The following is a 17,775-nucleotide window of genomic DNA, read 5'->3' as shown; positions in this document are numbered from 1 at the left end:
ATATGTATATATATATATATACATACATATATATATATATATATATATATATATATATACATATATATATATATATATATTTGTATATATACATATACATATATGTAGGTATACATATATATGTATATATATATGTATATATCTATATATATCTACTGTATGTATATCTATATATATATGTATATATATATATATACATATATATAAATATATGTGTATATATATATATTTGTATATATACATATACATACATATATATATATATATATATATATATATATATATATATATGTGTGTATGTATATATTTGTATATATACATATACATACATATACATATATATATATATATATATATATATATATATATATATATATATATATATATATATATATATATATATATATATATATTTATATATGTGTATGTATATATTCTTATATATACATATACATATATATATATATATATATATATATATATATATATATATATATATATATATATATATATATATATATATATATATGTGTCACGTTATCGATGGGAAAATGAATTTTTAGACAATATGCTAGGAGACACAGAGAGTGACAAGCGGTAGAAAATGGATTCGAAAGGACAGATTTAAAACAAAAAACAAATAAAAAAATAGGGCCATGGTTTTGGAACCCTTGCTTTAAACATGACATGTTTATCCTCATACTTATCAAAATACTTCAAAATATTCTTTCTGATTGTATTATCTTAACATTAGGACTTATTTAAGCTTTACAACATATAGACACAAGCTTTTTTATGCTAAGGAGCATTTCACAGTGATGAGAAAATACTTTTATTTTTGGTATGAATCTTTTTTACAATTAGCTTAGCAAACCCAAACATAATTTAAATGAAAATCCATCACAATTTTCAAGTAAGGACAAAAATAAAGCTGCAAAAAGTTTTCAGTTTTGCTCAGGTTTCAGCAATTCCAAACATGAAGTAAAAACACAGCATTTATCATGAACAATTACACAGTCACGGACAAAAGTTTACATACACTTGTAAATAACATAATGTCATGGCTGTCTTGAGTTTCCAATCATTTCTACAACTCTTATACTATTATATTATACAATGATTTGCAAATCCTTTTCAAGCCATATTCAATTGAATGCACTACAAAGACAAGATATTTGATGTTCAAACTCATAAACTTTATTTTTTTTTTGCAAATAATAATTAACTTAGAATTTCATGGCTGCAACACGTGCCAAAGTAGTTGGGAAAGGGCATGTTCACCACTGTGTTACATGGCCTTTCCTTTTAACAACACTCAGTAAGCGTTTGGGAACTGAGGAGACACATTTTTGAAGCTTCTCAGGTGGAATTCTTTCCCATTCTTGCTTGATGTACAGCTTAAGTTGTTCAACAGTCCGGGGGTCTCCCTTGTGCTATTTTAGGCTTCATAATGCGCCAGACATTTTCAATGGGAGACAGGTCTGGACTACAGGCAGGCCAGTCTAGTACCCGCACTCTTTTACTATGAAGCAACGCTGTTGTAACACGTGGCTTGGCACTGTCTTGCTGAAATAAGCAGGGGCGTCCATGGTAACGTTGCTTGGATGGCAACATATGTTGCTCCAAAACCTGTATGTACCTTTCAGCATTAATGGCGCCTTCACAGATGTGTAAGTTACCCATGTCTTGGGCACTAATACACCCCCATACCATCACACATGCTGGCTTTTCAACTTTGCGCCTATAACAATCCGGATGGTTCTTTTCCTCTTTGGTCCGGAGGACACGACGTCCACAGTTTCCAAAAATGTTTTGAAATGTGCACTCATCAGACCACAGAACACTTTTCCACTTTGTATCAGTCCATCTTAGATGAGCTCAGGCCCAGCGAAGCCGACGGCGTTTCTGGGTGTTGTTGATAAACGGTTTTCGCCTTGCATAGGAGAGTTTTAACTTGCACTTACAGATGTAGCGACCAACTGTAGTTACTGACAGTGGGTTTCTGAAGTGTTCCTGAGCCCATGTGGTGATATCCTTTACACACTGACGTCGCTTGTTGATGCAGTACCGCCTGAGGGATGGAAGGTCACGGGCTTAGCTGCTTACGTGCAGTGATTTCTCCAGATTCTCTGAACCCTTTGATGATATTACGGAGCGTAGATGGTGAAATCCCTAAATTCCTTGCAATGGCTGGTTGAGAAATTTTCTTAAACTGTTCAACAATTTGCTCACGCATTTGTCGACAAAGTGGTGACCCTCGCCCCATCCATGGAATCTACTTTTATACCCAATCATGGCACCCACCTGTTCCCAATTAGCCTGTTCACCCGTGGGATGTTCCAAATAAGTGTTTTGATGAGCATTCCTCAACTTCACCAGTATTTATTGCCACCTTTCCCAACTTCTTTGTCACGTGTTGCTGGCATCAAATTCTAAAGTTAATGATTATTTGCAAATAATTTGCCATGTTTATCAGTTTGAACATCAAATATGTTGTCTTTGTAGCATATTCAACTGAATATGGGTTGAAAATCATTGTATTCCGTTTATATTTACATTTAACACAATTTCCCAACTCATACGGAAACAGGGTTTGTAGAAGTTTGAACCTGACAGTATGTGCTCCAATCCCTCTATCACACAAAAATAAGAGTTGTAGAAATGTTTGGAAACTCAAGACAGCCATGACTTTATGTTCTTTACAAATGTATGTCAACTTTTGACCGCGGCTGTATGTCCATGTCGTGCTGCTCTCATTGGAAACGCGGATTAAATCCATTCTAACTCATTGGCCGCTCATACCCACAGAGCCCCTTATAGCGTATACATAATTACTTCATGGAGGAGGAATTGCGGATAGGCTTTTGGGGTCAATCCCTCTGCTGTCCTCGCTCAGGAAATCGGCCACTGCTCGATTTTAGCTGCTTCTGGGCAGCTGTCCGCCACGGCTATTAACCTGAGCAGAAGCGTCCACATAAAGCTGTTTGGGATATGGCAGCTGCTCAAGGGGCAGAGAGGTATTAAGCGTAGATTTACAAGAATGAAAAATGTCCTCCCTCCCCGCTCGTAATCTCCTGGTCTTTTAACACGCAAGACACTTGCTTATGTAATCGCCGCGCACGGACCGAAAGAAGGCATGCACGTGTCTTCCCCCCAAAAACCGGCGCTCATGCATTAAATATGGACGACGAACCGTGTTGCGGTGCGTCTACAGTCAACGTTGCCGACTCCTGAGCTCGTCCTCTCGTTTGTTTGCTCTTCAAACAGAGAGGAAGCTCGCGAGCATTCCGCCGCGATGTTCCGCGACACATCAAAGCGCGCCCCGCTCGCTCGCACGCACACACACACACACACACACACACACACACACGGTGCAGCAGTTATAAGGAATGCATGAGGAACGAGCTTGTTTGCAGAAAGACGTCAAATCAAGGAACACAGAAAGTCAAAAAGGACGGCGTGTCTTCCCCACATGGTCACTTGTGAAGCCTTCTCCACGGCCAAGACCGGACCGGACACACATTTAAGCCGACACATGAGAATCTTTTGAGTAACCACACAATATCAATATGCATGTACCCCTGACTGTGGGGGCTCTTTGCACACAATGAACGAGAATACTTGGCTTTTTTGATGGCGGTGGTGATTCCCTCCACTCTAGGAATCAAACGCACGGTCCTCGCATATCTCCAGCGGAGCTTTGGTGGCGCCGCCGAACACTTCCACGTTGGCGTCTATCCACGGCACCACGTTGCCCGGCATGTACGCCGAGCAGTTGGCCAGGCCCACGATGTCCACGGGCCGCAGCACCCGGTCCCACATGTTGAACTGGCTCATCTCGCCGACGAAGGCCTGGGTGGCGTCGAAGCGACCGCCGACTATATCCTTCGTAGGGGAAGCAGAAGATTGAGTGTTGGCTTTGAAGGAGAAAATCAACAAACTTTCCTTACAGTATATGAATCAATTCTCTTTGATTTACTCAACTGCCAGAATACTAGATATTTTTATATTTATTTCATTGCCCTGGGTTTGTTTGTTTGGTCTTTTTAAAATGTTGTATTTCGTGACTTCTTGTCCACGGAAGACAATAAACAAGTACCGTATTTTTCGGACTATAAGTCGCAGTTTTTTTCATAGTTTGGCCGGGGGTGCGACTTATACTCGGGAGCGACTTATGTGTGAAATTATTAACACAAAATATCAAATAATATTATTTATTTCATTCAGGGCCGGCCCGTGGCATAGGCCGTATAGGCAAATGCTAAGGGCGCCGTCCATCAGGGGGCGCCACGCCAGTGCCACAAATGTTGGAGGGAAAAAAAAAAAAGAAAAAAAAAAAGTTGGTACTATTTTTTCTAAATACATAAAATAATCCCACGTTAATTAAAATGCAAAGTAAAGCCTATTTAATAGAAATATTATTTGTTACAACATTACCCCCCCCCCCCCCTCCCCCGGCACGGTGCGCCCCCTCCCTTCCCGTATCATGACTCTTTTTGGACGTCACCACATCAAAAAATCAGCACAAGATGTCAAAACGGCCAAAACTGTCAGGTGCCCAGGGAAGAAAAAAGAGAAAAGAAGAGGAGAAACGAGAAAAAGACAGAGGTAGCAGGTAGGTAACGTATAGCCTACATGACATTATTTGTCTGTTACAGAATGTGATAGTAACCTGGCTTTTTAGCATTAAGCTAATGTTACATGATTCGGCAATTGCTAATCAATAAATAGCTAGTTCTGTTTTAACGTCGGGTTAATATTGTGGAGGGGGCTACATTTTTATGGAAAATAATAATGTAACGTTAGGTAATTACAGTACTCCCTGGTGTACAGTAATTTGTAAGTCATTCTAGTTAATGCAATATTAAAAAGCACAAATAGAGAACTCTGTAGGATCCCCTTTTTTTGTAATATAGTTATTAAAGTCATACTGGTTTGATATCTTGTTTTGTGCAGTGCCTTATTTATATTGTATTTTTAATTTATTTTATGCAACTTGTTGACACGTTTTATTTTGTGTTTGTGTATGTAAAAAATATTGTATTTCATATATTCATTTTTTATTTTTTGTATTCATTTATTTATCCATATTTTTTTAAATCTTGTTAACTATTCTGATTGTTAATTTGCTTTCTTCAAGTAAAAAAAAAGGTCAAAGACAAAGCTATTCGGTTTCTTGTGAGTATATACACTTCACTGCCGATGTGGGGGGGGGGGGGGGGGGGGGCGCCACCTAAAATCTTGCCTAGGGCGCCAGATTGCTTAGGGCCGGGCCTGATCTCTTTCACGTAAGAGACTAGACGTATAAGATTTCATGGGATTTAGCGATTAGGAGTGACAGATTGTTTGGTAAACGTATAGCATGTTCTATATGTTATAGTTATTTGAATGACTCTTACCATAATATGTCACGTTAACATACCAGGCACCTTCTCAGTTGGTTATTTATGCCTCATATAACGTACACTTATTCAGCCTGTTGTTCACTATTCTTTATTTATTTTTAATTGCCTTTCAAATGTCTGTTCTTGGTGTTGGCTTTTATCAAATACATTTCCCCCAAAAATGCGACTTATATATGTTTTTTTCCTTCTTTATAATGCATTTTCGGCGACTTATACTCCGAAAAATACAGTAGGTTCTCTTTAAATTACTCATGGTAATGTATTTACGTAATGATCCATCGTTAGCAACATATGAATGAGCTCATACTGTACTTAAAAGGGCCACAATAGCGTGAGAGAAGTGCCTTCACCCACTGCCCCCTGTTCGAATCCTGGGGAAAACACCCTCAGGGATCTTACCGACACACGGAAAAACACATGTAATGCTCTCTCACCTGCTCCTGGCCCAGAATAATCACCCCTCCTGATTTAATTGGGTGCCAGGGGGCCAGATTGTCCCCGGTGCCGAGTCGCTCCCCGTCCTGGTAAGCCTCCCAGAAGCCGTCTCTGGTCGTCCAGGTGATGCAGATGTGGTGCCAGCGCCCGTCACTCACGGAAAGAGGAAGCTGGGCCACCTTAGAGGAAAAAAATAAATTCAGCTTAATCGGGGGTCCGCTAGAAAAACAAGAATGGCAATTAAAAAGGACGAGTCGCTTCAAAAGAGACGGGGAGAATTCTCCAGATGAGCCGGTGCGATATCAAATTCACATTACCCAGGTGACACGCGGTAAAGGCACGGAGGATCTTTCAAAGCAGTCGACCTGCCAGCAGCAAAACTGTGTCCTCGTGCTTGGTTTAGGGATGAAAGAACAGTGACAACCTAACAAGGATGACATCATGGCCCGCTGAGGATAACCCAAATCCCAGACTGGATCTCATTATTCTCATTTTGAAGCGGTTCACTTCACAACCTTTGTTGTATTGCTGCACATGTAAATCTTCAGGTAAAAGCTGTAGTCGGGAAGGAATAGCAATACCAGAAGTCAACAGACCTTTGGAAAAAAAATACAGATTTTCATCTCGCGACCTGAATAGTAACCAAGTGTTAAGATATTGTTATTATTAAAACTCATTTGTATACCCTAGCCTTTAAATAGACCCCCTTTTTAGACAGGTCCGGTAGCCATGGATGAAGTGCTGGCTGTCCAGAGTCAGGACCCGGTGTGGACCGCTCACCTGTTCATCGGTTGGGGACATCTCTGTGCTGCTGACCCGTCTCCACTCGGGATGGTCTCCTGCTGGCCCCACTATGGACTGGACTCTCACTATTATGTTAGATCCACTAAGGACTGGACTCTCACTGTTATGTTAGATCCACTATGGACTGGACTCTCACTATTATGTTAGATCCACTATGGACTGGACTCTCACTATTATGTTAGATCCACTATGGACTGGACTCTCACTATTATGTTAGATCCACTATGGACTGGACTCTCACTATTATGTCAGATCCACTATGGACTGGACTCTCACTATTATGTTAGATCCACTAAGGACTGGACTCTTACTATTATGTTAGATCCACTATGGACTGGACTCTCACTATTATGTTAGACCCACTATGGACTGGACTCTCACTATTATGTTAGATCCACTATGGAATGGTAAATGGTAAATGGGTTGTACTTGTATAGCACTTTTCTACCTTTTTTAAGGAACTCAAAGCGCTTTGACACTATTTTCCACATTCACCCATTCACACACTGATGGACTCTCACACTATTATGTTAGATCCACTATGGACTGGACTCTCACAATATTATGTTAGATCCACTATGGACTGGACTCTCACTATTATGCTAGATCCACTATGGACTGGACTCTCACAATATTATGTTAGATCCACTATGGACTGGACTCTCACTATTATGTTAGATCCACTAAGGACTGTACTCTCACTATTATGTTAGACCCACTAGGGACTGGACTCTCACTATTATGTTAGACCCACTATGGACTGGACTCTCACTATTATGTTGGATCCACTAAGGACTGGACTCTCACTATTATGTTAGATCCACTATGGACTGGACTCTCACACTATTATGTTAGATCCACTATGGACTGGACTCTCACAATATTATGTTAGATCCACTATGGACTGGACTCTCACTATTATGTTAGATCCACTATGGACTGGACTCTCACTATTATGTTAGATCCACTATGGACTGGACTCTCACAATATTATGTTAGATCCACTATGGACTGGACTCTCACTATTATGTTAGACCCACTATGGACTGGACTCACTAATATGTTAGATCCACTATGGACTGGACTCTCACAATATTATGTTAGATCCACTATGGACTGGACTCTCACTATTATGTTAGATCCACTATGGACTGGACTCTCACTATTATGTTAGATCCACTAAGGACTGTACTCTCACTATTATGTTAGACCCACTAGGGACTGGACTCTCACTATTATGTTAGACCCACTATGGACTGGACTCTCACTATTATGTTGGATCCACTAAGGACTGGACTCTCACTATTATGTTAGATCCACTATGGACTGGACTCTCACACTATTATGTTAGATCCACTATGGACTGGACTCTCACAATATTATGTTAGATCCACTATGGACTGGACTCTCACTATTATGTTAGATCCACTATGGACTGGACTCTCACTATTATGTTAGATCCACTATGGACTGGACTCTCACAATATTATGTTAGATCCACTATGGACTGGACTCTCACTATTATGTTAGACCCACTATGGACTGGACTCACTAATATGTTAGATCCACTATGGACTGGACTCTCACAATATTATGTTAGATCCACTATGGACTGGACTCTCACTATTATGTTAGATCCACTATGGACTGGACTCTCACTATTATGTTAGACCCACTATGGACTGGACTCTCACTATTATGTTGGATCCACTAAGGACTGGACTCTCACTATTATGTTAGATCCACTATGGACTGGACTCTCACACTATTATGTTAGATCCACTATGGACTGGACTCTCACAATATTATGTTAGATCCACTATGGACTGGACTCTCACTATTATGTTAGATCCACTATGGACTGGACTCTCACTATTATGTTAGATCCACTATGGACTGGACTCTCACAATATTATGTTAGATCCACTATGGACTGGACTCTCACTATTATGTTAGACCCACTATGGACTGGACTCACTAATATGTTAGATCCACTATGGACTGGACTCTCACAATATTATGTTAGATCCACTATGGACTGGACTCTCACTATTATGTTAGATCCACTATGGACTGGACTCTCACTATTATGTTAGATCCACTAAGGACTGTACTCTCACTATTATGTTAGACCCACTAGGGACTGGACTCTCACTATTATGTTAGACCCACTATGGACTGGACTCTCACTATTATGTTGGATCCACTAAGGACTGGACTCTCACTATTATGTTAGATCCACTATGGACTGGACTCTCACACTATTATGTTAGATCCACTATGGACTGGACTCTCACAATATTATGTTAGATCCACTATGGACTGGACTCTCACTATTATGTTAGATCCACTATGGACTGGACTCTCACTATTATGTTAGATCCACTATGGACTGGACTCTCACAATATTATGTTAGATCCACTATGGACTGGACTCTCACTATTATGTTAGACCCACTATGGACTGGACTCACTAATATGTTAGATCCACTATGGACTGGACTCTCACAATATTATGTTAGATCCACTATGGACTGGACTCTCACTATTATGTTAGATCCACTATGGACTGGACTCTCACTATTATGTTAGATCCACTAAGGACTGTACTCTCACTATTATGTTAGACCCACTAGGGACTGGACTCTCACTATTATGTTAGACCCACTATGGACTGGACTCTCACTATTATGTTGGATCCACTAAGGACTGGACTCTCACTATTATGTTAGATCCACTATGGACTGGACTCTCACACTATTATGTTAGATCCACTATGGACTGGACTCTCACAATATTATGTTAGATCCACTATGGACTGGACTCTCACTATTATGTTAGATCCACTATGGACTGGACTCTCACAATATTATGTTAGATCCACTATGGACTGGACTCTCACTATTATGTTAGACCCACTATGGACTGGACTCACTAATATGTTAGATCCACTATGGACTGGACTCCCACTATTATGTTAGATCCACTATGGACTGGACTCTCACTATTATGTTAGATCCACTATCGACTGGACTCTCACTATTATGTTAGATCCACTATGGACTGGACTCTCACTATTATGTTAGATCCACTATGGACTGGACTCTCACTATTATGTTGGATCCACCATGGACTGGACTCTCACTATTATGTTAGACCCACTATGGACTGGACTCACTAATATGTTAGATCCACTATGGACTGGACTCTCACTATTATGTTAGATCCACTATGGACTGGACTCTCACTATTATGTTAGATCCACTATGGACTGGACTCTCACTATTATGTTAGATCCACTATGGACTGGACTCTCACTATTATGTTAGATCCACTATGGACTGGACTCTCACTATTATGTTAGATCCACTATGGACTAGACTCTCTCACTATTATGTTAGATCCACTATGGAATGGACTCTCACTATTATGTTAGATCCACTAAGGACTGGACTCTCACTATTATGTTGGATCCACTATGGACTGGACTCTCACTATTATGTTAGACCCACTATGGACTGGACTCTCACTATTATGTTAGACCCACTATGGACTGGACTCTCATTATTATGTTAGATCCACTAAGGACTGGACTCTCACTATTATGTTAGATCCACTATGGACTGGACTCTCACTATTATGTTAGATCCACTATGGACTGGACTCTCACACTATTATGTTGGATCCACTATGGACTGGACTCTCACTATTATGTAAGATCCACTATGGACTGGACTCTCACTATTATGTTAGATCCACTATGGACTGGACTCTCACTATTATGTTAGATCCACTATGGACTGGACTCTCACTATTATGTTAGATCCACTAAGGACTGGACTCTCACTATTATGTTGGATCCAATATGGACTGGACTCTCACTATTATGTTAGACCCACTATGGACTGGACTCTCACTATTATGTTAGATCCACTATGGACTGGACTCTCACTATTATGTTAGATCCACTATCGACTGGACTCTCACTATTATGTTAGATCCACTATGGACTGGACTCTCACTATTATGTTAGATCCACTATGGACTGGACTCTCACTATTATGTTGGATCCACCATGGACTGGACTCTCACTATTATGTTAGACCCACTATGGACTGGACTCACTAATATGTTAGATCCACTATGGACTGGACTCTCACTATTATGTTAGATCCACTATGGACTGGACTCTCACTATTATGTTAGATCCACTATGGACTGGACTCTCACTATTATGTTAGATCCACTATGGACTGGACTCTCACTATTATGTTAGATCCACTATGGACTGGACTCTCACTATTATGTTAGATCCACTATGGACTAGACTCTCTCACTATTATGTTAGATCCACTATGGAATGGACTCTCACTATTATGTTAGATCCACTAAGGACTGGACTCTCACTATTATGTTGGATCCACTATGGACTGGACTCTCACTATTATGTTAGACCCACTATGGACTGGACTCTCACTATTATGTTAGACCCACTATGGACTGGACTCTCATTATTATGTTAGATCCACTAAGGACTGGACTCTCACTATTATGTTAGATCCACTATGGACTGGACTCTCACTATTATGTTAGATCCACTATGGACTGGACTCTCACACTATTATGTTGGATCCACTATGGACTGGACTCTCACTATTATGTAAGATCCACTATGGACTGGACTCTCACTATTATGTTAGATCCACTATGGACTGGACTCTCACTATTATGTTAGATCCACTATGGACTGGACTCTCACTATTATGTTAGATCCACTAAGGACTGGACTCTCACTATTATGTTGGATCCAATATGGACTGGACTCTCACTATTATGTTAGACCCACTATGGACTGGACTCTCACTATTATGTTAGATCCACTATGGACTGGACTCTCACACTATAATGTTAGATCCACTATGGACTGGACTCTCACTATGATGTTAGATCCACTATGGACTGGACTCACACTATTATGTTAGATCCACTATGGACTGGACTCTCACACTATTATGTTAGATCCACTATGGACTGGACTCTCACTATTATGTTAGATCCACTATGGACTGGACTCTCACTATTATGTTAGATCCACTATGGACTGGACTCTCACTATTATGTTAGATCCACTAAGGACTGGACTCTCACTATTATGTTAGATCCACTATGGACTGGACTTTCACTATTATGTTGGATCCACTATGGACTGGACTCTCACTATTATGTTAGACCCACTATGGACTGGACTCTCACACTATAATGTTAGATCCACTATGGACTGGACTCTCACTATTATGTTAGATCCACTAAGGACTGGACTCTCACTATTATGTTGGATCCAATATGGACTGGACTCTCACTATTATGTTAGACCCACTATGGACTGGACTCTCACTATGATGTTAGATCCACTATGGACTGGACTCACACTATTATGTTAGATCCACTATGGACTGGACTCTCACACTATTATGTTAGATCCACTATGGACTGGACTCTCACTATTATGTTAGATCCACTATGGACTGGACTCTCACTATTATGTTAGATCCACTATGGACTGGACTCTCACTATTATGTTAGATCCACTATGGACTGGACTCTCACTATTATGTTAGATCCACTATGGACTGGACTTTCACTATTATGTTGGATCCACTATGGACTGGACTCTCACTATTATGTTAGACCCACTATGGACTGGACTCACTAATATGTTAGATCCACTATGGACTGGACTCTCACTATTATGTTAGATCCACTATGGACTGGACTCTCACTATTATGTTAGATCCACTATGGACTGGACTCTCACTATTATGTTAGATCCACTATGGACTGGACTTTCACTATTATGTTGGATCCACTATGGACTGGACTCTCACTATTATGTTAGACCCACTATGGACTGGACTCACTAATATGTTAGATCCACTATGGACTGGACTCTCACTATTATGTTAGATCCACTATGGACTGGACTCTCACTATTATGTTGGATCCACTATGGACTGGACTCTCACTATTATGTTAGATCCACTATGGACTGGACTCTCACTATTATGTTAGATCCACTATGGACTGGACTCTCACTATTATGTTAGATCCACTATGGACTGGACTTTCACAATATTATGCTAGACCTGTCACGACTTGGTCCTTGGCGTGGATTGTTTTTCCGAGGTGCAAAGCAACTTGACTGGACACGACGTGCAGGTGAGGACATGTTTAATATTTAAACTCAAAAGGCTCAAAAGGGTATAAACAAAAGGCGCTCACCGCGGAGGTAAAAAACTTGACTAGGAAAACAAAAGTCGCGCACAATGGCGCAGAACTATAAACATTAAACAAAAACTTACTTGACAAGGAACTGTAAACATGGCATGAAGAAGCGTGATCATAAAGGGTGCAGAGCATAAATGTGGAGCATGAATGTGAATTTTAATCATAATAAGTTTGAATTTTTTAATCATAATAAGTTTGAATTTTAATCATAATAAGTTTGAAGAAATATTTCACAAATATTCTTCGTCGAAAAAACAGAAGCTAAAATGAAGAATTAAATTAAAATGTATTTATTATTCTTTATAATAAAAAATAAAATTATTTGAACATTGATTTAAATTGTCAGGAAAGAAGAGGAAGGAATTTAAAAGGTAAAAAGGTATATGTGTTTAAAAATCCTAAAATCATTTTTAAGGTTGTATTTTTTTTCTAAAATTGTCTTTCTGAAAGTTATAAGAAGCAAAGTAAAAAAATTAATGAATTTATTTAAACAAGTGAAGACCAAGTCTTTAAAATATTTTCTTGAAATTTTCAAATTCTATTTGAGTTTTGTCTCTTAGAATTAAAAATGTCGGGCAAAGCGAGACCGGCTTGCTAGTAAATAAATACAATTTAAAAAATAGAGGCAGCTCACTGGTAAGTGCTGCTATTTGAGCTATTTTTAGAACAGGCCAGCGGGTTACTCATCTAGTCGTTACGGGCTACCTTGGTGACCCCTGGCCTACACAGTTCGTAAGATTCTATGACGGCATGATATCCTAAGAAGGAAAATTGTGAAGCATAACATGACACACATTTTGAGGTATTTCAGATAATCCTCAAATTTTGCAGCATGCTTTTTCCGAATAAATCAGATTTACAAAGCGTGCAGCATCAGCTCTTTCGCTCGGTCACACGCACGCACGCACGCACGGTCTGGCCAACAGGACACCGTGTTAATGTAGTACACGACGGACGGATTAAAGCCCTGGCAGTCACACCCTGCACATAGTCCGGTAATATTCTCACTTTCAAAACAAACCGCGAGGTATTTGGGCAGTACACGTAGGACCACACAGTTCTGGATGAGGCATCTTTCAACTCTTTACTCAGTTGAATGTATGGAATAAACGAGTGAACTCTCACCTACATGACCATGCCAGTCATATTCTCACTACTTCCATTACTGTCGAACAGTCCGAAAGACAAACACAAATACAAACCCCGTTTCCATATGAGTTGGGAAATTGTGTTAGATTGAAAAATAAACGGAATACAATGATTTGCAAATCCTTTTCAACCCATATTCAGTTGAATGCACTACAAAGACAAGATATTTGATTTTTTTTTTCAAATAATAATTAACTTAGGATTTCATGGCTGCAACACGTGCCAAAGTAGTTGGGAAAGGGCATGTTCACCACTGTGTTACATGGCCTTTCCTTTTAACAACAGCTTAAGTTGTTCAACAGTCCGGGGGGTCTCCGTTGTGCTATTTTAGGCTTCATAATGCGCCACACATTTTCAATGGGAGACAGGTCTGGACTACATGCAGGCCAGTCTAGTACCCGCACTCTTTTACTATGAAGCCACGTTGATGTAACACGTGGCTTGGCATTGTCTTGCTGAAATAAGCAGGGGCGTCCATGGTAACGTTGCTTGGATGGCAACATATGTTGCTCCAAAACCTGTATGTACCTTTCAGCATTAATGGTGCCTTCACAGATGTGTAAGTTACCCATGTCTTGGGCACTAATACACCCCCATACCATCACACATGCTGGCTTTTCAACTTTGCGCCTGTAACAATCTGGATGTTTCTTTTCCTCTTTGGTCCGGAGGACACGACGTCCACAGTTTCCAAAAACAATTTGAAATGTGGACTCGTCAGACCACAGAACACTTTTCCACTTTGTATCAGTCCATCTTTGATGAGCTCAGGCCCAGCGAAGCCGACGGCGTTTCTGGGTGTTGTTGATAAACGGTTTTCGCCTTGCATAGGAGAGTTTTAACTTGCACTTACAGATGTAGCGACCAACTGTAGTTACTGACAGTGGGTTTCTGAAGTGTTCCTGAGCCCATGTGGTGATATCCTTTACACACTGATGTCGCTTGTTGATGCAGTACCGCCTGAGGGATGGAAGGTCACGGGCTTAGCTGCTTACGTGCAGTGATTTCTCCAGATTCTCTGAACCCTTTGATGATATTACGGAGCGTAGATGATGAAATCCCTAAATTCCTTGCAATAGCTGGTTGAGAAATGTTGTTCTTAAACTGTTCAACAATTTGCTCACGCATTTGTCGACAAAGTGGTGACCCTCGCCCCATCCTTGTTTGTGAATGACTGAGCATTTCATGGAATCTACTTTTATACCCAATCATGGCACCCACCTGTTCCCAATTAGCCTGTTCACCCGTGGGATGTTCCAAATAAGTGTTTGATGAGCATTCCTCAACTTTATCAGTATTTATTGCCACCTTTCCCAACTTCTTTGTCACGTGTTGCTGGCATCAAATTCTAAAGTTAATGATTATTTGCAAAAAAATCAAATATGTTGTCTTTGTTGCATATTCAACTGAATATGGGTTGAAAATGATTTGCAAATCATTGTATTCCGTTTGTATTTACATCTAACACAATTTCCCAACTCATATGGAAACGGGGTTTGTATATATATATATATATATATATATATATATATATATATATATATATATATATATATATATATATATATATATATATATAATATATATATATATATATATATATATATATATTATACATATATATATATATATATATATATATATATATATATATATATATATATATATATATATATATATATATATATATATATATATATATATGTATATATATATATTATACATATATATATATATATATACACTACCGTTCAAAAGTTTGGGATCACATTGAAATGTCCTTATTTTTGAAGGAAAAGCACTGTACTATTCAATGAAGATAACTTTAAACTAGTCTTAACTTTAAAGAAATACACTCTATACATTGCTAATGTGGTAAATGACTATTCTAGCAGCAAATGTATGGTTTTTGGTGCAATATCTACAAAGGTGTATAGAGGCCCATTTCCAGCAACTATCACTCCAGTGTTCTAATGGTACAATGTGTTTGCTCATTGGCTCAGAAGGCTAATTGATGATTAGAAAACCCTTGTGCAATCATGTTCACACATCTGAAAACAGTTTAGCTCGTTACAGAAGCTACAAAACTGACCTTCCTTTGAGCAGATTGAGTTTCTGGAGCATCACATTTGTGGGGTCAATTAAACGCTCAAAATGGCCAGAAAAAGAGAACTTTCATCTGAAACTCGACAGTCTATTCTTGTTCTTAGAAATGAAGGCTATTCCACAAAATTGTTTGGGTGACCCCAAACTTTTGAACGGTAGTGTATATATATATATATATATATATATATATATATATATATATATATATATATATATATATATATATATATATATATATATATATATATATATATATATATATATATATATATTCCTGAAGAGCATGGAAAACTGCGAAACAGGCTTGTAGGGATGATGGTTTTTCCTGACCAAACGTGTGTATATATATACACCGTATTTTTCGGATTATAAATCGCTCCGGAGTATGAATCACACCGGCCGAAAATGCATAATAAAGAAGGAAAAAAAACATATATAAGTCGCACTGGAGTATAAGTAACATTTTTTTTGGGAAATGTATTTGATAAAAGCCAACACCAAAAACAGACATTTGAAAGGCAATTTAAAATAAATAAAGAATAATGAACAACAGGCTGAATAAGTGTACGTTATATGAGGCATAAATAACCAACTGAGAACGTGCTGATATATGTCTAGTCCAGGGGTCGGCAACCCAAAATGTTGAAAGAGCCATATTGGACCAAAAATACAAAAACAAATCTGTCTGGAGCCGCAAAAAATTAAAAGCCATGTTACATACAGATAGTGTGTCATGAAGAGTACTTAAAGGAAACTAAATGAGCTCAAATATAGCTACAAATGAGGCATAATGATGTAATATGTACATATAGCTAGCCTAAAGAGCATCTTAGCATTGATTAGCTTGCAGTCATGCAGTGACCAAATATGTCTGATTAGCACTCCACACAAGTCAATAACATCATCAAAACTCACCTTTGTGCACCCATGCACAACGTTAAGTTTGGTGGACAAAATGAGACGGAAAAAGAAGTGGCATAAAACATGTCCTAGAAAGTCGGAGAAAGTTAAACATGTAAACAAACTATACGGTGAGTTCAAGGACCGCCAAAATTAGTAGGACAAAACGGCGCTCGCCAAATACTCGAATCAGTGAAGCATGTTTAACATAAACAGTGTGAATTATAACAATTAGGGAGGTTTGTGTCATGTTTGTCCTCCTACACAAACCATATTAACACAAAAAAACCATTTTTTTCCCCTCATCTTTTTCCATTTTTCATACATTTTTTAAAAAAGCTCCAGAGAGCCACTAGGGCGGCGCTAAATACATAGACATATATACACATATATATATATATATATATATATATATATATATATATATATATATATATATATATATATATATATATATATATATATATATATATATAGATCTATATATATATAGATCTCTATATATATATATATATATATATATATATATATATATATATATATATATATATATATATCTCTATATATATATATATATATATATATATATATATATATATATATATATATATATATATATATATATATATATATATATATATATATATATATATATATATATACGCATGTAAAACTGCTCATGTGTTGCTCA

General features: G+C 38.3%; 1 protein-coding gene across 2 annotated transcripts in view; it reads right to left on the bottom strand.

Annotated features, from left to right (window-relative positions):
* Positions 1 to 537: 537 nt before the first annotated feature.
* Positions 538 to 17,775, bottom strand: part of nptx2a (neuronal pentraxin 2a) — a 39,734-nt gene continuing 22,496 nt past the window's right edge. For both annotated transcript variants that reach the window (XM_062037167.1, XM_062037168.1), the window contains exons 4-5: positions 5,840 to 6,019; positions 538 to 3,885 (exon numbers count right to left, since the gene is read on the bottom strand). In XM_062037167.1, the coding sequence (XP_061893151.1) occupies positions 3,658 to 3,885; positions 5,840 to 6,019 (408 nt within the window). In that variant the 3' untranslated portion in view covers positions 538 to 3,657. The remainder of the gene's footprint in view (positions 3,886 to 5,839; positions 6,020 to 17,775) is intronic.

Source organism: Entelurus aequoreus, linkage group LG25 (genome assembly GCF_033978785.1).
Source record: "Entelurus aequoreus isolate RoL-2023_Sb linkage group LG25, RoL_Eaeq_v1.1, whole genome shotgun sequence".
In the NCBI taxonomy this organism is placed as follows: Eukaryota; Metazoa; Chordata; class Actinopteri; order Syngnathiformes; family Syngnathidae; genus Entelurus; species Entelurus aequoreus.
Note: the sequence above shows the minus strand (reverse complement) of the source record. Positions and strands in the feature narration are given on the sequence as shown.